Below are 25,864 nucleotides of genomic sequence, written 5' to 3'. Positions count from 1 at the left end.
ATTAGTAAAATATCATGCATTGTTTAAGTAAATAGTTCCAAAATGTATTAAGAATGCACCCAAATATGTCAGGAATACACCCAAATGTACATGTATTGGGAATAATCCCAACTGTATAATGATCATATTTTAACAGCATTTTTGATTGGTTGATGACTTGAAATGCTCATTTTAATTGCCAATTATGACTAGGCTTTAAACTTTTTATGGTAAAACTTGCATTTGCAGATGATCTTATTAATACCCTCCTTGATTGGTTCAAAATTGGACACAATATCCATTTTGGCCAATCGGCAGATAGTTCTCATGGGGTTAAACAAGAATCCTGTATTCTTTATTCTGCAGGTGCTCGTGGCAAAGCCCCTACTCAGAGACAACCCACTGCGGCTGATCTTCTCAAGCAAGAGCTAGACTTTCAAGCTTTACACGCAGGAGTTGGAACAACGACAAGTACATCGACCGTCAACGTAACATTAACATTAAAAAGAGCCCAATCCATGGATGCACCTCAGTTTACTCCCGGTATGCCGCGACAACCAAGCAATTCACCAAGCGTCAGGATGCCAACCGTTGGAAGCCTACTAGCCGGTCTTGGAATGCCTCACGGGAACATGCCGGTTCACACAGGTCGAACGCCGCCTAAGAAAACAAGATCACGGTCAAAGAAGTCATCTAGTCAGACTTTGGCTAGTTTAGCACTGCAGCATTCAACTGCTGCTATACGAAGCCCAGGGATGACTCAAGCAATGGGGACAGGTGCACAGCAATTCCCACCTGCTGTGACATCACAAGGTATGCCGTTTAAGGAAGGACAACTCAGTAAAGGGAAGGTTGTTACTATCCAAGCATTAAGTGGGCCTCAGATGGCTACCAGATCACCAGCTACTAACGTATCTGCAGCTTCTACAGCAGCTCTGTTGGCAGGTGCTACTTTGACTCAAGCAGCTACAGCAGGTCTACAGCAGAGGGGTGCATCAGCGACAGCAACTTGGAGCACGATGGGTATGGGGACGTCAATGGCAAGTGTAGTTCAACCTCCTCCTTATAGCACTACTGTATCATCTGCTACGGTGACCACTCAGGCAATTAGAACAGTAGCAGGCTCAGTCACACCTGTGAAGACAACCTCTGCAACTCGTGCACCTGCTGTACGCAGACCAACTCAACCCAAATCTCAGAAGATCTCCAAGATGATATCACAACCAGGGAGAATACCAGAGGTACGCTACTCCCTGCCGACAGGACGGAAGACACAACCTGTGTCGCATGCTGCGGCCATTCACAGATTAGCTTTACAGAGTTTGGGTCAACCTGGTACGCAACCAGCTGCAGGAAAGGCTGCTGCAACCCAAGCAGCACAGAAAACAAGACCACAGTCTCCTAAAACCAGCGGTATTCATGTGCTTGGAAGTCTCAGCAAGCTTGAGGAAGGGACACCAGGCATGACGACGATACCAATGTCGCTTCTTCTTCAAGGACAAGCGATGGCTCAATCCGGGGGATTACCCAAAGGTGCTTTGCTGTCTAGTCAGTTGCTAGGCAACATGCCAGTAAGTGTTGCACAAGGGAAAGGATTGATCTTACAGATGCCACCTGGTGCCAAAATCGTGGCCACTCTACCGGTTACTACAAGTGGCAGCAAATCACCTGCGCATTCTATTGTCACAAGTGCAACTGGCACCAAATTCTCACCCCAAACATCCTCTTCGATAAAGACACCACCAAGACAGAAATCACCAGGGCGTTCTGTCGCCTCACCAGGGCGTTCAGTTGCCTCTCCAGTACTTTCTATCTCTTCAGCAGGACGTTCTGTAGCCTCACCAGGGCGTTCTGTCGCCTCAGTAACATTGTCACAATCACCTTCAGCTGTTGTGCAAGCTGTGCAGCAGACTCGATCAAGTACATTGTCTGGGAAAACTCCTGCTGTAACCACCAGTGTGACAGCAACAGGAGCTGGTTCTCAGTCATTGACAGCGACAGCAAGTGCTTCATCAGCGACTGGACAGAGTAAACAAAAGACTAAATCCACTCCTACTACTAGTGCAAGTTCTAAAACGACTAATGCTTGAATATACAAGATAAATTCTCTGTCCGGTCCAGAAATTGAAAACCTTTGTCAACAGTGCCAGTAACTGATAAAACAACTGTTTACATGGGCACAGTAAACATGGGCACGGTAAACAAAAGACTAAATCCATACCTACTACTACAAAAAAGTTTCATTTGAATGAATATATTGCGACAAATACCCATGTATACTACATTACCAATGAGAATGTACACGACCATGGAAGGGAATCCATGCAACTGCAACTCACTCTGATTGCCCGGTATTTCCAATTATTATCTTGAAAAGTGTTTTCACCTGCTCACATTTTGCCCTTTGAAAAGATATCTTACCCTTCCCAGAATCCTTTGCAACAAGGTTCATCCCCTCATTTTATCAACAGATACTTCTGTGTTACTTTGTTCAGGTTCCCATTGTTTTCATTTTGAGCATAGACTGGCTAGACATGGGTCGATAGTCAAGAAATAAACACATTTTGCAAGATCTGGATGTACTCTGTTCAATGGGGTACAAGACTGTACATTTTGTCAATATCAACCCATGTTGCACTAAATAGCAAATTTATGCACAAAATTGAAATGGGAGAAATGCATTGTGGGAAGTGTAAGAAATCTTCTCTGATCTCATACTGCTGTGTTCATTCAAAAGAAATTATTGGGTAATACTGTAATCGGCTCATAATAGGTGGGACGTATAGCATCATGGATTGATATATCGACACACACAGCTGGGTACAGCATCTATGCAAACTGCACTTTGTATATTGTGTTACTGACGCACGCTTTTGTGAATTTACTGGCATAAGTATGTACTTAATTTAATTGACTTGCACAGTAAAAAAGAAATAATTCTCACCCTATTATGAGCTGACCATAGTATACTATTGCTTGAAACCTGACACAAGGGGGTTATAGCAGTTGAAATCCATACACCTTGTATGAAAAATGTGACCTTAATCTCAAACACAGGGAGTCTATAGGTTTCAAATGGTAACCCCATTTGAAATTCATATGCCCCTGTTCTCCCCATTCCAGAAAAATACAGCACTAATATTTTGGGATTAAAAAAATTAAAAAAAGTTTTGCCAAATAAAACATAGCTCAATCCTACTAATTAAATCATTCATTTAGTACTAACCAGAGGTAAAAGAATTTAACTAATTTCTTGAAAAAAAGAGCTCAATCCTATTGATTAAATCATTCATTTAGTACTAATCGGAGGTAAAAGAATTTTACTAATTTCTTGAAAAAAGGAGCCAAAAACATGCATTTTGGGCATGTTTTCTGACAATCGAGTCACAACAATCAAAGACTTAGAACAAGTTTAAGCATTCAAAATCTTGAGTATATGCCAAAATTTGAGCAAATTAATTACTGATACAAACAAGTACTATTGTAAGACCAATCTATTGTATTGGCATATTTATGGCTGTCTCGTTTTAATTTAGCTTTCATCAAAAACACTATATGCTTGTAGACAAGGTTTTACGGTAGTTAGTACTAGATGAATAATTAGGATTGAGCTGTATTTCACTTGGCAAAATTTTATAATAGGCCTACTGTATTTATTTAATCACAAAAAATTAGTGTGTATTTTTTATATAGAATGGGGAGTAAGGTCATGTCTTTCATAGAGATGTATGAATTTCAACTGGAATGCTCAATTCCAGAAATTGAAAACCTGCATCAATAGTGACAGCAGCTGATTCAACAACAGAAAGAAGTACTGAAGTGTGAAAATATTTTTCATTTAGATTTTGGATTTATTTTTAAAGTTGTCCTGTTTCCTGAAACTTATTTTGTTTGAAAAGTGTATAAATGTTATCAGCCTTCATAATACTGAAGGCTAACTTATTTCGTAGCTTATTGCCAGCTACAATATGCAATTTGACATCTTTTACCATTACATGGTATAAGAAGACTTGGAAGGCAAAGAACATCCTACTTGTCTTTTGTGCAAAAAATTGTTGGGGGACTTTGACAACTTTTTACGGCCAGATGCCATTACCACTTTCTCTTCAAATTGTAGTACATGGAGAAACTTTGAAATGACATGAAATGCACAAATTTCAAGCTGCTACAAGACTACAACCATTTTGTTTCAACTATTTTGACACTTGGGTACTTTCGCTATACTGCAAGCTCTAATGTTCTTCTTTGTAAAATATTTTGACAGTACTGTTTGTATGAGAGTCCAATGTAATGTACAATTATTATATGATTTTAATTGTTTTGTTTATTTCAAACATATGTGACATGTCATGTCAAAAGCAGACACTTTTGGGCAAGTTATCAATTTTGAGGTTTTTACATATCTCAAATAAAGAGATATTTTGCTCCACAATGCCGTTTTCCCCAAAGAAATCGGACGTTCCTAAGCGAAGATATTGAGTTAGTAAGTTATGGTATTATAAAATTGGAAATTGAGATTTAAAAATATTATTGACAATGTTGAGGGTAGGAATTACCTTGAAAAATGTCAATAATTAACATTAATAACACCACAAATTTCTAACAAACTGAAATTGGGAAAAAATCACCCCCGGGCAGATTTTTGGTTATTTCTCCATTTACGATCCTGCCCAAAAGTGTCTGCTTTTGACATGACACGTCACATATGCTTAAATACTGTGAATACTGCCTTTAAAATGGGAATTTATGTTATGTCTGTTATCAACATTTTGTTCATAATATTTCTATGTCTCAGGGATGTAAGAGATCAAGATTAAATATTAATTGGGATATTACAGTTGAAATCCATACACCCCCTATGGAAGACATGACATTAATCTCCCACACAGGGAATATGAATTTCAAATGGAGCCACCAATTCAGGTAACCCCATTTGAAATTCACACTCCCTATGTGGAAGATTAATGTCATGTCTTCCATAGGAGTGTAGAATTAGCCCATTCAGGATTTTTTATCTTCCCACAGGATTTTGCTTCAGTGTTTCTGTCATGGTTATGCCACTGTAGTATTTAGGTGGGTTTTTTAGGTTACTCCAAGGTTTCTGTCAACTTTTAATTTTGTTATTCTTTATGCAAAATGTTGAAATAATATTAGTAATAATTGGCGGGAAGGATTGCTGTCCACTTTAAATTGAAAGAAACCCCACTGGTTATTTTGGCCATTAAACATGCAGTTCTATGTGAGGACATAAAGTCATATTTTTATTTAAATTATGACTCTTAAGTCGAACTTTTCTCTGTTGACCTACAAAGACAACAAATTTGGCTGATTCCATTTAGGTGCAAGTTTGAACAATTGTAAACATTACAAATATGCAAAAAAATCTGATTAGAACAAAATTAACCAATTTAATATTATAAGATCATACACTATGGCTTTTTTATGTTCTTCTGATGTTTATAACCTGCCTGAAATTAAAAAAAACGTTTTTGTTCCTGGGTACTTATATTCTTAAAATATAAAACATCAAACCGACTTAAAGTTAACCTTGGTTTAAAATTTTAAAAAAATAATTGTACACATAAAGCCTTGTATTTTCTCAGCAAATTTTATGTACTGAAAAAATATGGGCCAAAAAATTATGTGTAAGTTGTGATGTGAAATGTATAGCTGTACATTTTCCAGTCAAGTGATACTGAATAAAGTGCTTTACATCTGGCAACAGACACATGTGTACTGGATTCAGTTAATAATATGTGTGAATGTGGTAGAAAGATGATATACTGCTCCAAGAAAGTATCCTTACACTTGGAAAAATAATCTCAATTTCAAAACTGAACTATATTGGGGTAACTTTGTTTTTTTAATAGATGCAATATCTAATCCGGCACATTTTGACACCCCATTGAATCCAATGTGACTTCAAGAAGCAAAGTTACAAGCATTTGATTTAAAGGTCCAGTTTTAAAAGTGACACAGTGGCCTATTCAAAACTCCACGGACTAGACATCTGGTTTGAGAGCGGTAAATGGCTAATTTGTGTGTGCATTTAATTTAAAACAAAATGAACAAAAGAAAACTGAAACAAAAGAGCTGACAAATAAAATGCAAGTTATGAAAAGTACAGAGAAGTAAAAACTGAAATAAATGCTGCTTTAAATAAGGCTTCATTGAAGAAACTGTGTTCTCTTTGTTGCGCTTGCTGGAATCTTCTTGCGCCTTGTATAGGCCAATTTGTCACTTTTAAAACTGGACCTTCATCTATTCAATTTCTTAGTAACTTTACTTTTTGATGTCACATTAGATTCAATTTGGTGTCATAATGTGCGGGATTAAATATGGTATAGAATAGAATAGTATATTTATTAATAACACATTGCAGCCAAGTGGCTGAATTACATGAATTTTACAATTTATTTAAACTAGCGGGATACCCGCGCTTCGCGCGGGTCCCCGCTAGATGAGTAAATGGGAGCGTTCACTATAACAGGAAGAATTACTGAACAGGTAGAATCATCGAAAAGATACATTTTATTAATATAAATCTGTCTCTTCTTACATTTCCTTTTTTCCTTTCTTTTCAGTTTCTTCTACATGGGGCTATTTTGTTCCCATTAAAAAAATGCTGCTGACCTAATTACTCGTACCTCTTTTGTCATTTTAATTTCATTTTTTGTCTCGCCTGATAAGGCAGGAGACTATATGATCACTTTTCCGTATGTGTGTATGTATGTGTGGGGGTGCACTTGTTTCATGCTGAAATTGGGGATACACACAAGGATTCGTACCAATCAATTGGGGACATACGGTGAAATGGGGATATCCCCAATTCTCTAATGGTCATAATATGTTAAAATTTGATGTAAAAATGCATTTTTGAAAATCTGGGGTGATTTGAGGTACATACCCAGTTTGCATGGTTTTATCCCAATCTGCCACACACATGTGTGTAAGATGCTTTAACAATGCAGTTTACACACAGTTTAGGTGACATCCCCATATCAACAGACAAAAACCACACTGTTGTGACGCCCCATTTGCACAGTCAAAAATCAAGCTGAGTGTGTCCCCATTTCCACAGAAAAAAAATAACTGATGTGATCTCCCCATTTCCACTGACAAAATATAATAAGCCAACCCAATTTGATGTCCCCGTTTCCATGGACAAAAGTGAACCTAATGTGGCCAGCAGCTCATTTGACTTGTGCATATTTTTCAACTTCAACGTAAGTAACTTCCCAGCAAACACAAAACGTTTTCGACATCATTCGCAAAAGGATATAAAAGGTTGTCAGAAAACGATTAAATGTCGGGTTATATAAAGGGTATATTAAGAGTATAAAACGTTTTCATAACCTTAAAAAACATTTTTGATAATCTACTGCTCAGCAAACAAAAATGTTTTACAGAAAACGTTTAAATGTCGGGTTATATAAAGGGTATAAAAATGTTTTAATAACATTCCAAAAACATTCTTGAAAACTTGATACAAAACATTCTAAACAGAATGTTATTTTGGGAGTTGAAAAAATATTTTTGCGTAAAAAATGTTTGCCCAAAATATTTGCAATAACGTTTTAAAAACGTTTTCATGACCTTTATATAACCCGACATTTAAATGTTATTAAAAGGTTTTTAAAAAATCATTTTAAGAACATTTCTGTGTTTGCTGGGTTCAAATATTTTAACATAATGTTATTTAAGTATTGACAAAATATTTGGCAAAAATGTTTGCAAAAATATAGTTTAAAATAACATTTTTTGAAAACATTTAAAAAATATTGTTGTAGTGTGTTTTCATACAAAACGTTTTAAAACGTTATCATGACCTTTATATAACCCAACATTTTAATGTTATTAAAACGTTTTTACCTAAACCAAAAGCCAAAATATAACTTATTTAAAACGTTTTTAAAACGTTTTTGTGTTTGCTGGGTTGCAACTAAATTTTGCATGGTTATAAGCTGAAATTGACAAGTATGTAGCCTACAGAAATTTGTCAACATTCTGGCTGCCAATCTTGATTTCTGGGGGATTGTTGTAACTCTGTCAGAAGCCAATTTATCATTACCATGATTACTTGTTGATATCTATTCAGAATTTCATATCAGCAATGTGGATATCAGAGTACTGTTTTGATTTCATGCTGTTTTCTTCATTAACGAGTTTATATTCGGGTTTATATTATTTATAGGGGGCCTAGATTTTCAATTTGTGATGTTCATACTCATAGTAAATCACATGCTAGGTTGTGAGTTCTATTCATTTGACAATGGTATCTAATAGGGCCCTTCTACTGGTTTATGGCCACTGTATTATAAACAGTAAAACTAGAATGGTATTGGTATGTATAATGGGTAAAGTAAAAAATAATGGCACTGTGAGGTTGTTGTATGAAAAAGACCAGCACGGAAATTCATCCTTCAAAAACTGTGTTTTAATGTATATGGTGTCATAGCTGTCATGTAAAAAATAATATGCCCAATTTTCTTCCCCATATGGTCAGGAGTGTTACATGCTAGCGTGAAAAGAGGTACTGTATTTGAAACATGCACTGTAAAAAATGTACAAGTTAAAAAGTTTTGCATGGGTTTTCATGGCATTTTCTGAAATGTTTGCTATTATTAAGTACCACATTCTTTCAAATTAGTCACTTAATAGTCTACTTATGAAAATATAAAGACTACATGGTGCATAAAATAAATGTTCCAAAACTCACTTGTCGCAAGAACACTCTTTGTAATTTTGACCACTTTGTCACACTTTGGTGCCATTATTTCTGATTATACCCATAATTTATGTACACTAGTTTCATGCTGTAAATGGGGATACACACAAGGATCCTTACCAGTCAATTGGGGAAATACCGCTAAATGGGTATATTCCCGTTGACCTTAACTTTGATGTTGATTTGGTTTTGTCAGGATAAGGCCTACTATGTTGACCTAGGCTACCTTAGCCTGGTCCTAGGCCTGCTGATTTGTAATTGTAGTACGTCATCCCCAGTTTTGTACTAACATTTCTTTGTGTACCAGTATAGGCCAATATCTATCATCTCATATAACACGGGACATCGTTACTGGATAGGGAAAATTATTATTGTTAAAACAACATCTTTATAAATTCTTATGCTCATACAGCACACAAGGAAAAATGGGTGACAAACTTAACACTTTATTCACATCGATCAAGACCTTGCACAATCCCTAAACTGGCATTTACCAATGTCCTGTTCCATTTTGCATGGTGTGTGAACTTTTGATTAAACCAGAGAAGATGAGAAAATACAGAAACTATAATTATGCCACTCCAATTCCAAATTGATACCTTGTACTGGAGTCTGTAGAGAAGAATCTTTTATGAGAACAGCTGCTGAAAATTGGGCCCATACTTAGGTTTCAATTGTGACATTCTGTTATCAAAAGAAGATCGAATGGGGATATCCTTATTTTTATGCGGTATTATTTTTCCCCAATTGACTGGTAAGAATCCTTGTGTGTATCCCCAATTGCAGCATGAAATAAGTGTCTGTGAGAGCGACACTGTGCCACACCTTTGTGCCCAATTTGCTATACTTCCCCAGTTGACTAGTAAGAAACCTTTTGTGTATCCCCAATTTCAGCATGAAATAAGTGTCTGATTGCCACATCCCCATGTAACAAAAAAAAAGAAATGAAGATATATCCCTATTTCACGGTACTTCCCCAATTGAATCCTTGTATCTATCCTGAATGAAATAAGTGTCTGTGATTTTGACATTCTGCCACACCTTCATGTTATAAAAAAGAGGAATGGGGGTATATCCTTATTTTGCGGCATTTCCCCAATTGACTGGTAAGAATCCTTGTGTGTATCCCCAATTGCAGCATTTAGGAACTATAAGTAGGGATGACCATCATAATTTCATGTTGCCCCTTTTGCTACAAAATATTGTTTTCTGGAAAGAACTCATCAACAGAAGTATTTTGGTGGTTAAATGGTCAAAATCGGTCAAAAACTTTTCGAATTATGAATTTTCAAAGTTTCCCATTCTGACCGGTCATTGGAACGAAATAAATTGACAAAGTCTAAATATAGCAATGTGAGCAAAATTGGTATAAGCATATATTTACCTTTTTATATTTCTTTATTTTAATATACAAGGTGTCCCATAAAAAGGTTACATGTAGAAAATGAACCGCATTTTTTGATGTTACAACAAAACAATGTCATTTGTTCAGATATTATTTATTGATCATTCTTGTAACTGTTAGCTAAGTTTCAATTCCGTATCTCAAAAGCAACTTAACTTATGCGCGCAAGATGACAGAAGTGTCAAGAGTGGCTAACCATCAAAATATCGCACACCGAAAGTTGAACACATGCACACCAGTCCTTTGTTTTCAGATTTGTTTCTTTATAACCTTTTATGTTTCTCTTATTTTTCATTGTTGAACTTTTTGAACAAAGGAAACATATTGAAAAATAAAATATTGTACACTGAAAATAAATCAGTTTTAGAACTTAGAAAATAAACCTTAACAAGTTTTATTCTTTATTTATCAGAATAAAATACTGCATCTGCCATGCTATGACTGGGCCTACTCAAGTGCCCCGCCAAATGCACGGTGGCTGTGACGGTGGTATAATGAACCGTGTTGCATAATTATGTCACGTAAAGAGCTTGCTCAGGAATGCGTGGAATGCGGATTAAATACGTAGGTTGTTAACTTGAGATTCACAGTGGTACTAGTAGAGGGTACATAGATTATGTCATGAAAAGGATATTTATATTTGTTAACATTAACTTAGATTATTTTCAAAAATCTACATGTAACCTTTTTTTGGGACACCCGGTATATGCAAACATGAAACAAGCATATTGTGAAAGTATCAAAGGGGTTTCTTATGAAATGGCACTTTACTAGTCAATAGCATTAAGTATTTCTTCAAACCGAGGCACTGAAATCATGCTTTTAGAAAACATTTGGCAAAAATCATCCATAATGGCCAAAGTGGCACAAAATCAAAAGTCCAGGTGAACTTTTTTTCCACAACAATATACACTACACATAAGAAAAATATTAATGTACTACAAGGGATTTTCAACATAGGAATCCAAACAATCAAGTACCAACATGCACAGCTTTGTCCTGATATCACTTCTGGGGTTTTAACAAAATGTTTAACCTCTATTGTGATTGGCAGCAGCATAAGGTATCTCTTTGATAGCTGATAATGCCCAGCCATTCAGCAAGTGGCTAATAACAGACCTTGATAGGCTTGAATGAATACTGTCATGTGCTACAAAACCATCACATCCAGGGCCTGGTCACACAATATGCTACAGGGAGCACAATACTTTAACAATGGAGTGAAAGACTCATTATTGATTAGGCGCGTATTTTAAAAGTACAGCTCCTGTGCGTGTATAGCAGCAAGTCAGTGCAGATGGTATAAATATAAGAAAATGTTTAGGGTTGAGATCAGGTGAATAATACAACAAATGAGCATGAAACTTCACATTTATGTTCAGAAAGGTGTCTATTTAACATGATTCGAAAGGTGTTTGGAAATTCCAAAGGGAAGCTGGTGATTTAATTTTTAACTCGAGATCTACTTGTCCGTTTTTTTTCCTTTTTACAGAGGGTATGATAGAGGTAATAACAACAACTCTGCCAAATTACAGCTCAGTAGGTCAAGGTGTTCACCTGATCTTTTTCATCTGAATATTTTGTGCCATTCTGAGCAGTGCTGCACTGGGCCACTGGCAATTAAGCGCACTGTGGCGATGGACCAATTTTGACTCACACTTACAGAAAAACCAAATAAGTTATGATGCTGTAATTTGCAGGATAGTTACAAAACATAATTGGCATTAACATCTTCAATTTTTACAGAAAAATTATGAAAATAAAAGAATGAGCTCAATTTAGAAATGTCTGTGCAAGCAGTGCACAGTTGAGCTCCCTGCATGTCTATGGGAGTGTTCTAATCAAGTTGATGGTTCATTGGTCATCCCTACTATAAGCATACACTTAACACTTTATTAAATGATAGGTGAAGAAACCCAGGTATTCGTAGGTAACATGATAGATTTAACAATATCTATATTGAGTTTAGAGGTTCAAATTTTGCTATTATGTTAATGAATGAATAAAATGGTAATTATTGAATGAATCCGTATATGGGTAATACTATTGTCCAAGGGTACCGCTTAAGGGCAGAGTAATGGGAGAGAACATGGACCTTTTCGAGCTTCATTATTTCTGAATTGTATGTCCAAAGTATATAAAACTATACATTTTTGGAAAGGAAATGAGTCAAGGAATCCCATGGTGACGTCAGATTTGTTCAAAAATCTCACGTTTTTGAAAAAATCACAAAAATTCACTTTTTTACCCCAATTTTTTTGTGACAACTTAGAAAAAAATCCGTTCGGAGTAAAAAAAAAATCAGTTAGCTTTTCATGAAGAAGAGACATGAACTTAGGGAAGGTTTTTAATTTTTTGAAATTCGTCTCTTTTTCGAAATATTGAAAAAACATGTGAAAAAAGCCATTTTGTCACTCTATTAAGCTAAAATTGCACATAATGGTGTATATTTTTGTTTAAAAACAAATATTTTGAAAAATGAAAAACCTTCCCTAGACTTTGATGTACTCTAAAGGATAGTGCAAAAAGTTTACCCTTTGCTTGCATATTTTTCGAGTTATCTTGTCACAAAAATCACGCAATATTGTCAAAAGTGAACTCTGAGAAATCGACGTTTTAGTAAAAAAATGTCAAAATTATGCACAAAACGTCCTTAAATTTTAAAACGGTAAGACTTTCACACTTTTAAAAGCTGTATCTGGTGCATGGTCTAAATATGCATCTTTTTGCACCAATGAATCAATAATCTCTGCTTTCAGTGCGTCAAAATTCAAAATAATTAAAAAATCTAAGTGGCAGTTTTGACTGAAAATTTTTGTTTTGTTTACACCACATTTGCTGGCGTTAACAATATACCGAATGCGCCTTGACTGCGTTGGACATACGCGCAGAGTTGCGTCGCGTCACGCGACGTGAATCGCGCGTAATCACAATATTTCGCATTCGCGCATTTCTGACTCATTATTTCCCGCCAATTTACTAAGCTGTATTGAGCCATGTGACTTTTTAGAGTTGAAAAGAGTGAAATAAATCAAGCGAAAATACGAATAAATATTAGCAAGTTGTATTTTATCAGTTTCAAGTGAAAGAATACATCTTAGTGTTGATAAATATCAAAAAATCTCAAATTCGGTCGTGGACGAATGTGTCTTCCATTACTCTGGCCTTAAGGCAGTCTGCAGACTCCACATGTTACATATAATATTTTATGTATAATACTTTTCGTGACGTCAAAAAGTATTACACGTCGAATGAGAAGTATGTACCGGGAAAATATATATTTTGTTATATTGGGTGTTGCTTAATTAATTCATAAGGAGTTGCTCAATTTCTAAGAGTGGTAAATTTAGTGAGTGTTCTTACACGCAATGATGAACACCTTTTGATGTCTTCTTGCATAATATTTTAACTGTACAGTAGGCTTATACTTCAATTACTAATTTTAAAACAAACAAACCAAAAAAAACCGGATAATTTACTACATTAATTTTATAGACATCCCACATAATAATACGGTAATAAAAATTGCTTTGATTTTATTTATGTTATCAATAAACATGAATAGTTTGGTACGGTATTTAGAGGCCTACGCTGGAATAATAAAAAAAGCCGGATGACACAAAACACTTTGTAAAACAATAAATTAATAAGAGTTGCAGAACTGGTTACAACATAAACACGTTGGGTTATGAATTTGCAACACTTTGTGCATGTTGATATCGGTGATATTACATGTAATGTTGGAGTATGTTCTATTTATCATCCCAAAATAGGCCTACATTAAAACATGAATAATGTTAATCATATGCAACGCATGGGTACTAATGATCCCACAATTAATACAACTTTAATAAAACTATAATAAAATAATAATTTTAATTCATATAATTAACAACCATAATAAAATTAATAGAACTACAATTAGTATAGGCCTACTAATAAACGCGTTGAACGTTTAAAAAGTATGACCCGTCTTTTTTTATTGTAATGTATACAAAAAGAAATTCCGCATAGAAAATATAAATATTTGGCAAAGACTAACGCCTATATATTTAATTATTAGGCCTCTATGGCTTTCCACAGAGTATACTTATCATCACTGCCCCTTTGTTTCTTTTTCGCAAGTCAAAGTGCTGCTAAACGTGAAACGAGATTAAAATTGAAATATATTTCTGAGTTGAAATAAATTCAACTCTACGAAAATATTTTTGTAATGTGCTTTTCTAATTGGTTGATTGTCAAGAGGATTGCTGCACACGCAAAGCGTCATGCTGTAATAATTCCCTTGCCGATATCTATTATAACTATGTCAGGTCCCACAAAGAATACTGTGCAAACGTTGTTATCCGATTCCTTAATGGGGCCCCTTTTTAAATAAAATGCTTAAAAAGCAGTATGCTTAAAATATGCAAATTTTCCTGTTTGTTGCACTCACAATATAGACCATTTAAGGGATGGGGTATGAACGTTTGGACAGTATTTATTGTGGGACATTAGAGCACACCAGACATATGATAAGATATGGATTTTTCCCCAAAACACCACAAAAATAAAAATTAGGTGTTTTTGGGAAAAAATCCATATCTTCAATACGAAAGGTCAAACATTTCATTTGATTGTCAGCTTTTCATCCCAGCTACATACACTTTAAGTACACATCATTAGATTTATATTTAAAATGAACTTGGTGGTTGATTAAAACATTGTTGTTTACAACATTGTTTCATGAAGGCAAGCCAAGCAGGCTAGGCCGACCTACACTCATCAGATCAGAACATCAGAACATAATGCAATGAGTGTAGGATGGCCTGGTTGAGCAATTTACTATGTGGATGATTTACCTGGATTGCTTGGATTTATCATTAGATTTAGAAAGTTTACTTCGAGGACTGTTAAATATCAAAAATATCAATTTTTAATCATTTGCCCCCTCTGGGCCTGCCAAAAATTACTTCCCAACCCCTCTCGGCCTGCCAAAAAATCTTGCCAATTATATCACAAATTTCAAAAAATCTAAATTATTTGATATCATCAGGACATTCCTCGTATTCAGAATTCAATTCGATATGTCTGATGCATGATGTGCTCTCATGTCCCATAAAAAATACTGTCCAAATGACAAACGTTCATACCAGAGCCCTTACCCCAGTTTCAGACCAATTTTAATCTCATGTTTTGGTTATTTTTTGCAATACAATTGCACATTTTTGTTTGAGTACTTTACTTTGTGATGAGAATTTCCAATGCAAGAGGCATTTTTCTGATGGGAATTCCCAAACAATAGGTATTTACATAAATGGAATTCTGAGCAATAGGCATTATAGCCATTCAATCTAGGCATTTTCGTGATGGGAATTCCCATGCAATATTGAGAGGAAAAGGAGTGGGAAATGGGGGGGGTGGATAATCTGAAAGAGCAAATTTTCAGCATGAAGTAAGTGCCTGTGATAGCGACACTGCCACACCTTTGTGCCCAATGTTTATATTCCCATTTCACAGTACTTCCGCAATTGACTGGTAAGAATCCTTGTGTGTATCCCCAATTGCAGCATGAAATAAGTGTCTGTGAGACTCTGCCACACCTTAATGCCCAATGAATATATTCCCATTTCGCGGTACTTCCCCAATTGACTGGTAAGAACCCTTGTGTGTATCCCCAATTGCAGCATGAAATACATGTAAGTGTCTGTGAGAGCGACACTCTGCCACACCTTTGTGTCCAATTCGATTCCCCAATTGACTGGTAAGAATCCTTGTGTGTATCCCCAATGGCAGCATGAAATAAGTGTCTGTGAGAGCGAGAGACACTCTGCCACACCTTAATTTTCAATGAATATATTCCCATTTCGCGGTACTTCCCCAATTGACTGGTAAGAATCCTTGTGTGTATCCCCAATTGCAGCATGAAATAAGTGTCTGTGATAGCGACACTGCCACACCTTAATGCCCAATGGATATATTCACATTTCGCGGTACTTCCCCAATTGACTGGTAAGAACCCTGCCACTGTGACACTGCCACACCTAAATGCCCAATGAATATATTCACATTTTGCGGTACTTCCCCAATTGACTGGTAAGAACCCTTGTGTGTATCCCCAATTGCAGCATGAAATAAGTGTCTGTGAGAGCGACACTCTGCCACACCTTTGTGTCCAATTCGATTCCCCAATTGACTGGTAAGAATCCTTGTGTGTATCCCCAATTTCAGCATGAAATAAGTGTCTGATTGTTATATTCTGCCACATCCCCATGTAAACAAAAGAGAAATATGAAGATATCCTTATTTCGCGGTTCTTCCCCAATTGACTAGTAAGAATCCTTGTATGTATCCCCAATTTCAGCATGAAATAAGTGTCTGTAATTGGTCGTATGTCATGAATATTACACACTGAAAAATGACATAAACGTCACCAATATGTACTGCAGTAAGCATAACTTTTATTCCTTACATTTAAAGTGCACACACGTATATATTTTTGGAAAGCTTATTACAAGGATGTTAGATACGGCAAAAAGAGATCCAATATTCAGGGCGGGTAAAATTCCTATAGGGTGTAACATAAAAAAATTACATATTTTGAAATTTTGATATACCTGAGTCATCTTTTTCTCCCAAAATGTACAAGTCAAAACAGATGTGGATTAAAAAAAATATGACAATGGCCCACAAACAAATCATAAACGGGACGACTGGGGGTGTTCTGTGTTGATCATACAGGGTGGTCAAATTCGACTGTATTTTTTGATGCAAAAAATTAATTTGAAGATCAATTAACTTCTTTATTTAAGTAGCAGTCCTATATTTCATCACTGAAAATGTAAATTAGAAAGAGAAATACATGAGTCGTGAGTTTCTGCCCATAGTTATACTCAAATATTAAGTATACAGGGTGATCAACATATTATACAGGGTGATTATGTTTGACTCATTAGTACGAAATTCATCAAAATTAAACAGGTTTAATGTAGTAAGTGTAGTCATGGAATACAAACTTCATTTTCTTCTATGTAATTAAGTGGCCCTTTGTACATTCTGTTAAGTACATATATTATTTGTCATCTCTATGCAAAATGGTACTATACAGGGTGACTTTAAATATGGTATATTATTAGGCGGATATTGAGCACATATTGTCTTCAACCCGAAGTACAAATTTATTGTTTTCATGTATCATATCTATTCCAACATAAAGAACACAACCTGTTGGAATAACCACATTTGAATCATGCTTAGCTTGTTTGTATACATACATCCTTTCCTTCAATTCCCTACACTTGTACAGGGTGTCCCAACATTGCGCCCTCTTTTTCTCCTATTTCTGAAAAGTTGATCAAATATATTTTGGTATGTAAAGAAACCTACAATCGTTAGCTTTAATAAACCAAAACAATTATTTCAATCGGCTCATAACTTTTGAAGATATGTCCTTTTAAAGAAATGTATCCGTTTTTCACTCTGTCCACGGAGGAGGTTTGGCTACTTCAAAGATTGAAAAGTGCATATACCATGCATGAATATAAAACATTCCTTGATGATAACTTTATAAAATAACAACTTTATTTAAGGGAATGTTAAGTGTCATTAATTTGGGCGAAATTGATGTGGGATGGGACTTCTTTTGCTATACTTGCAATTACTTATGTTTTTCTCGTTTCTTGCTGTCGTTTTATTGACAACATAAGTCATTTCTCTTTTTGGAATAAAAGGTACCCCTGAAAAGGGCTGTTTAGTTTGTCTTTGGTTCTTTTGAAGTGAGTTTACTGTGCTGCTCTGCCCTCTACCTGGTTGCCTCCGTGACGAATACAGGTTTCAGCCCTAGTTCTCATTGCATTAATTGCGTTGCGTACCATCCTTAAGGCCTTGTGCGCCGGATACTTGCGAATGCAGCAGTAATACGGGGTTGCGAAGATGTTTGAAGCTAGCTGGTGATCCTCGCTTATAGTGAATGCTTTCCCAAGACTAATGCTATTATCTATCCATGTCATTAACCGTGTGTTTCGTTTAAATCTTTGATGTAGCCAAACCTCATCCGTGGACAGAGTGAAAAACGGGTACATTTCTTAAAGAGGGCATATATTATATCTTCAAAAATTGTGAGCCGATTGAAAGAATTGTTTTGGTTTAATTAAAGCTAACGATTTAGGGTTTCTTTACATACCAAAATATATTTGATCAACGTTTCAGAAATAGGAGAAAAAGAGGGCGCAATGTGGGGCCTCTTTTTTTTGGGACACCCTGTAGTTCAAATGCAACACTAATGCAATACTAGTCCAAATGGGCTGGAAATGGTTTTATTTTTAGAGCAGACCTCTAGCAATAAATTGATACCAAATACTTTGAACACAGTCAAGTACTTTAAGAATAAATTTGAATGAAACTTGACAAAAAAATGGCTCCCCCATTTTAGCGTACCCAGTTCATGGCATACGACCAATTGCAACATTCTGCCACACCCCCATGTAATCAAAAGAGAATTGGAGATATCCCTACTTCCCCAATTGACTCCTGTGGGAATCCTGCCATGTTGAAGGGAAATGTGGCAAATATTGCACAAGAATAATTTTTCCAGATCTGAAAGAACCCCAGGACTGGGAGAATTAAAACATACAATGTACTTTCAGGGTTCCTTATTATTTCATTTCATTTTAGTTCTCAATACTTTTCCTAAAGTAGCTAAAATTGGCTTTAAACATTTATATACACACCTCCCAGAACTTGAGAGGGGTTGTTCACATTTTATATGAACGCACTCCGTTTTCCCTCTTTCATGTTAAAAACTCATTTGGGTGTGTATTGGTGTGTGTCCACAGTTCCAATGTCCCCAGTTAATATGTTAAATACCCATACACACTTCCAGAACTTTACATTTAAAATGGGGATATTCTATATCCCCATATTTCATGTTAAAAATCTCATTGAGTGTGTATTGGTGTGTGTCCACAGTTCCAATGTAAAAATCACTAGGACAAGGAATTTGAAATTTGTAATTCCCACTACAGATTGTTGATAAGTAGGGTATACCTACACATAAGCAATAAAATTTCAAGCATAATGTCATGCAATAGGTTGTCCCCAATTTCCTACATCTCTACCCATGTCCCCATTTTCAGGGTTATGTGGGTAGGGGTGCGTGTGTGTGTGTGTATGTGACAAATTTGGTTAAAGTTTTGGTTAAAGTTTGCCTTCCGCCTATTTTCTCGGAGACTAGGAGTCGCACATTCCTCAAACTTGGTGGGTGGGTGCACCTTGACCCGAGACAGAACCAAATTTGTATTGGTTAGTGGTTCAAGGTCACTGAGGTCATCCAGGGGTCATCTTAGGTCAAATTAGTAAAAACTGTCGTATGGGCATGAAACTTGGTGGGTACAGTCAACATTTAAAGCCAAATTTTTGGAAGGTCATTTCGAGGTCACCAGAGGTCATCCGAGGTCATATTAGTAAAAACTGTTGTATGGGCATGAAACTTGGTAGGTACAGTCAACATTTAAAGCCAAATTTTGGAAGGTCATTTTGAGGTCACCAGGGGTCATCTGAGGTCAAATTAGTAAAAATTGTCGTATGGGCATGAAACTTGGTGGGTACAGTCAACATTTAAAGCCAAATTTTTGGAGGGTCATTTCGAGGTCACCAGAGGTCAAATTAGTCAAAACTGTCGTATGGGCATGAAACTTGGTGGGTACAGTCAACATTTAAAGCCAAATTTTTGGAAGGTCATTTCGAGGTCACCAGAGGTCAAATTAGTAATAACTGTTGTATAGGCATGAAACTTGGTGTGTACAGTCAACAATTAAAGCCAAATTTTTGGAAGATCATTTCAGGGTCACCAGGGGTCATCTGAGGTCAAATTAGTAATAACTGTCATATGGGCATGAAACTTGGTGGGTACAGTCAACATTTAAAGCCAAATTTTTGGAAGATCATTTCGGGGTCACCAGGGGTCATCCGAGGTCAAATTAGTAAAACTGTCGTATGGGCATGAAACTTGGTGGGTACAGTCAACATTTCAAGCCACATTTTTGGAAGATCATTTCAGGGTCACCAGGGGTCATCTGAGGTCAAATTAGTAAAACTGTCGTATGGGCATGAAACTTGGTGGGTACAGGCAACATTTAAAGACAAATTTTTGGGAGATCATTTAGGGATCACCAGGGGTCATCTGAGGTCAAATGAGTAAAAACTGTCGTATTGCCATGAAACTTTGTGGGCAACATTTAGAGCCAAATTTTTGGAAGGTCATTTCGGGTTCACCATGGGTTGTTGCAGGTTCATTTACTTCTATCAAAAGTAAGCGCGAAAGCAGGCGGTTTGCGAAATTCATTTACTTCTACTGAAAGTAATCGCGAAAGCATGCGGTTGCAAAAGCAGGCGAGACTCGTGGTTCGAGAACCGCCTTGTCTTTATAGTAGGTCTACCGCTTCATTTTGTTTATACAACACACATAGGCCTATTTTTCCCGTATACGTCCTCTCATAGCGTGTATGCGGACGTGTTCATCTTTATCATAATCCCGTGACCCGTCCATGTACCTTTTTGTCCTTTAATTTTTATTTATTCTTCCTTCTTTCTGTATTATCATGTCCACTGGTCTCTGGCTCGCAAGTCGCGTGGCTCTGCGCCGTTTACGCGCGCATTGGCGTAGTGCGAATTTCGCTCGCGCGCCGACGCGCTGCCTGCCAGCTGCAGTGACGCGCAGGTGGTAACTGATTTTCATAACAAAAATCCCGTTTTTACCCATATTTTCTCTGTTTTTGCAGCCAATTCTTGACCGATTTCAACCAAATAAAGTCCAGGCAATTTCCCGTATATTCCTCGATCTCCCGTATGAATTTGGCGACATTTGGATCGAAACTGACGGAGCCTTTTACATATGCCACATACATAGATACATACACACAACATTAGCCTATTTATAGTAAGATAGTATAAAAACATCAAATAACATTTTAAAGACACATTTAGAAATTGTAAAAACATCAAATTACATTTAGAATAATTGCACACGAGAAACATTTAAATATCATAAATATCAAATATTGCACATTAGAAATAATTAATAATACCAAACAAACAAAACAAACAAACAATGGTTTAGTTTTGAAATTGTGATTATTTTTCCAAACGTAAGGATACTTTCTTGGAGCAGTTTAGTTTAATTGAATATTCAGAACTTTAAAAAAAATTGTGAAGTGTAGTAATTAACTGTGACATACCTACTTTTATAGCATGTAGCCCTATAGAGAGGGAAATATTTATATATTTGTGTGTGATTTTCTCCTGAATAGTTATTTTTACACCAAATCTGTTTTTATATTTAGATTATGTAACTATACTAGGAATTTCAATTGAATGAACGCAAGGTTCAACAGCTGTACACGATCCAACCGTGATTGTATGCGGGTCATTCAAAAAGTTCTACCTCCATCGTCACATTTATGTTATCTTACGCGCCAGAACATTGATTATACTCATATATACATCTTGGCAACAAAATAAAAGTTATTTGGTTAAACTGTGACTTTTGGTTGTTAAGATGTGTTGGTTAAAGTGAATACATGCATGGTTAAAAACGGTTAAAAACTGAAGCCAAAAGTTTAGTAAGCATCATATTGTAGCTTTGGATAATCTCCATAAAATGTTTATAAGATGCGGTTGTCCAACTGCTTACTCAGGATATATATTTTGTTCCTAATTGAGCTTCCTGACATGCCTTGGGACTTCAAAATAAAATAAAACATGTTTTTGTATGAGATGAAAACATGGAAGGGTTCAACAGAAACACAAATGTTTGTGAAATTAACCAGATTTCGACTTGACCACGTTTAAGGGAAATCGTAGTTACATCCTTATTCTAAGCAATGGATGCATCATGACATGGTAATAAGATGACAAGTTTGTTCATAACCTTCTATATACTTACGAAATACAAAAAAAATGTGCATACGACTTATTTGATTTTAACTTATGAACCAATTAATATGACTTGAACCAACAAGTGCTCACCCGATCAATCTGAACATCTACCGGTATCGGTTTTGTTGTGCAAAAGACACGATACCCAGTAAAACTGTATTATCTTCAAGCATTAGATATTGATTAAATTATTTAAACAAAAATAAAGCAATTTAATCATTTTCAGAAATAAATCTGTAATGATTTCCACATTAGATGTGGGCAACCTTTTAATCAAAATTAGCCTTTCCTTTCAGACCGTCTCCGACGCACCAAATCTGTATTCACGTTAACAAACACATCTTAACAACCAAAAATCAATTTAACCAAATAACTTTTATTTTGTAGCCAAGATCTAAGAGTGTAGTCATGGGTAATTTCAATTTCCTGGCACGTAAGATAACAGAAATGTGACGATGGAGGTAGAACTTTTGAATGGCCCGCGTACAATCACGGTTGGATCGTGTACAGCTGTTGGACCTTGCGTTCATTCCTAGTTAATAACCTTGTATATGCTTACACATTTTTTTTTTTAAATGTGCATACAACTTATTTGATTCGAACCTATGCCCCCAATTAATATGACTTGAACCAACAAGTGCTCACCCGATCGAAGTCAACAACGTATGGAAAAGGGTCAATATAAAGACTTTCCTGAACATGTATCGAATTTTGCTGTGTAAAAGACACAATAACCAGTAAAACATTGCTGTTTTATATACGCATACTTATTTAGGCGTCAAAATTGAAGAAAACCCGATTTATTTTTAAGAATTATGCAAAACTGAGATTGAAAATGCAAAAACTATTTTAACTCTGTAGGTGGTAGGGTTGAGGAGAAATGACGTCCCAAAAATGTCTAATTTTCGACCTTCCGGCGGCCATATTGGATACCTATAATTTGTCAGTATGCATAATTGAGTGAAATCGCTTAATTTTTGTCATCTAATTTGGGCCAGAATTAAGATAAAGAAAAGAAAGTCTTTCATGGGTTTTCTACCTTAAGCAAATTGAGTCATTGTATGCTTGTAATTATGTTTCAGGGGATCTTTCATTTCCACCAAAAATTAATGATAAATCTTACTTCCCGACGTAGATATTGAAATTGTGATTTGGACGAATCGGGCCTAAGTGCGATTAATGAATTGGACCAAAAGACGAATCGTATACTTAGCTGCACAAGTCAGGTTGATCTTTTGCATAGTATAGGTGAAAACTTCCGAATTTTCTATATTACATGTCCTATACTGTTATTTGATACCAATGGTTAGCTATAGGTATCTTCTATCCAGTGATACAATAAAATAAGTACAAACATTCCCCACATGATATTGCTATGGCGTAATTATGTCAGAGCGCCGCGGCGCGCCGTCACAAATATTGGGAAATCACAGAAAATTATACACAAGATATAGGCCAATATTGTTATTTCTACTCTAAAATCCTTGATTTCAACCGGTGTTTTCACTAAATATTAGTGGGATGACTAATTATAAATAACTTGTTACATTACTCCTGATTTTGTCTATGATCATATATGTAAATTGCCTAATAATAAGTCACCTGGTCTGGACAATTTCAGCGTTCAGCTGCTCAAATTAGCAGCTCCGTACATATGTATCTCTCTGTCATATATTTGTAATTTGTCTCTTTGTACATCCATATTCCCAGCAGATTGGAAAAAGGCTAAAGTTACCCCTATTTTCAAAGCTGGTGATAAATCTGATGTAGGAAACTACAGACCAATTTCTGTTCTTCCAATTGTTTCTAAAATTGTTGAAAGAGCTGTTCACAATCAACTTTATTCTTATTTAACCAATAATGGTCTTCTCTCAGTTAATCAGTCTGGCTTCCGTGCCAATCACTCTACCACTACTACTTTACTTGATGTTGAAGATTATATTTTGAACAACATGAATGAAGGTCGTGCAACAGGGGCAATTTTCCTTGATTTAAGTAAAGCCTTCGACTGCATGAATCATGCCATTCTGCTTGATAAACTTTGTGATTATGGTATTACTGGATGTTCGTTAGAGTGGTTTAAATCATATCTTAGTGGAAGATCACAGGTTGTAAATATTAATTCTTGTATTTCTGATTTTAGTAATATAAATATTGGTATTCCTCAAGGCTCAATACTTGGGCCACTTCTTTTCATCATTTTGTAAACAGTCTTCCTAATAATGTTACCTGTAAATGTACTATGTACGCAGATGACACAACACTTCTTTGTACTTCTGATAATCCAACTATTCTTGAATCTGAGCTTCAATCAAACTTACTTAAAATAGCTAGCTGGTTTCAAACTAACAATCTTACTTTAAATGTAAAGAAAACTAAATTCATGGTGTTTGGTACACGTCATATTCTTGATAAATTTAATGATATCACTTTGTATTACAACAATGATTATATTGAGCGTGTTAATCAATTCAAATACCTTGGTGTTGTTTTTGATTCTTTTATGTCTTGGTCAGAACATGTAAGTAAATTGTCAGCAGATATCTCCAAAAGATTGTATATATTGTATTGTATATTTTATTATAAATCACATAGCAGCCAACGGCTGAATTGCATGACATTTACATTAAAAATAGCATTATGAAAAATACATACATTTATAATTAAACCACTCAAACATTAAAAAACATACAAATAAATAAGAACACATTATAATTGCACTTGACTGGATTTGGAACAATATCAAAAAATGACTGGCAATAAAAGCAAATTACATTGCTTTTAGGATGTTGGTGAGAAATGGTAGGGGACTATTTTGAAATCTGTTGGTCCTACATCTAAAAGAGTCAAATTTTGGTTGTCTTCTAAGAGTCATGTGGGAGTGATACTTACTAGGTGGAAACCAGTGTGAGAACCTCACAGACGTGCTTGCTTTCAGGGCAAATTCCTTGCAGATGTTTTGTCTCCTCTCAGACAATGAATGAAGTTCAAGGGTAGCTAAGGAATCTGCATAGGTAGTATACTTTCTACCAAGGATGTATTTGCAAACACGTCTCTGAATTTTCTCAAGCTGGGCCACCTGATTATGAGTAAGACCAGAATGCCAAAGTGGGGCGGCATACTCTAAAACAGGGCGGATGTACCCCTTGTACACCAATAACAACTCCTCGGGTGAGAGAGATGCTTCCTTCAGTTTACGGAGCATGAAGAGTTTACGATTGGCCTTCGCATACATTGAATCAACTTGTTCATCCCAACATAAATTGTTTTGGATCATAACACCCAGGAGTTTAACCTTCTCAACAACAGCTAATTTATGATCATCAATGGAGATCAACATGTGGGGTAGCCTTCTTACCAAAAAAAACTTGCATGGCCTGACATTTTGAAGGGTTCAACTTCAATTTATTGCTCTTAGACCACTCATTCAGGGCATCAAGATTCTCTTGGATTGCACTATCATCACTATATGCCCGATTTTCACCTATTGTCAGGTCATCAACGTATTTCCAGACTCTGTTTGTATGCTGGACATCATTCAATGCATAGTTGATCATGGCAAGAAAGGTAATAGGTCCCATGTTGGTACCTTGTGGAACACCTCCAGAGAGAGTAACCCATTCAGAAAAGGTTTGCTTGTACTTAACCCTTTGTTTACGGGAGGAAAGGAAGTCAATCACCCACTCCACAATTGCAGGGGAGACGCCCATCTTCAACAAATTGATGACAGCAATTCTGTGGTCTATCATGTCGAAGGCTTTGGTATAGTCCGTAAGGACAAGAGTGCTAACATTACCAGCCTTTTCAGCTCCAGAAACCATATGATGGTAAACATCAAT

At 36.0% G+C, this 25,864-nt stretch overlaps 1 protein-coding gene across 1 annotated transcript in view; it reads left to right on the top strand.

The window, feature by feature from the left end:
- The window catches only part of LOC140170411 (uncharacterized), a 49,320-nt gene extending 43,203 nt beyond the window's left edge, over positions 1-6,117 (top strand). Inside the window, exon 21 of the mRNA XM_072193781.1 lies at positions 346-6,117. Within this exon, the coding sequence (XP_072049882.1) occupies positions 346-2,069 (1,724 nt within the window). The 3' untranslated portion in view covers positions 2,070-6,117. The remainder of the gene's footprint in view (positions 1-345) is intronic.
- Positions 6,118-25,864: the final 19,747 nt, after the last annotated feature.

This window comes from Amphiura filiformis, chromosome 14, assembly GCF_039555335.1.
Source record: "Amphiura filiformis chromosome 14, Afil_fr2py, whole genome shotgun sequence".
Classification (NCBI taxonomy): Eukaryota; Metazoa; Echinodermata; class Ophiuroidea; order Amphilepidida; family Amphiuridae; genus Amphiura; species Amphiura filiformis.
Note: the sequence above shows the minus strand (reverse complement) of the source record. Positions and strands in the feature narration are given on the sequence as shown.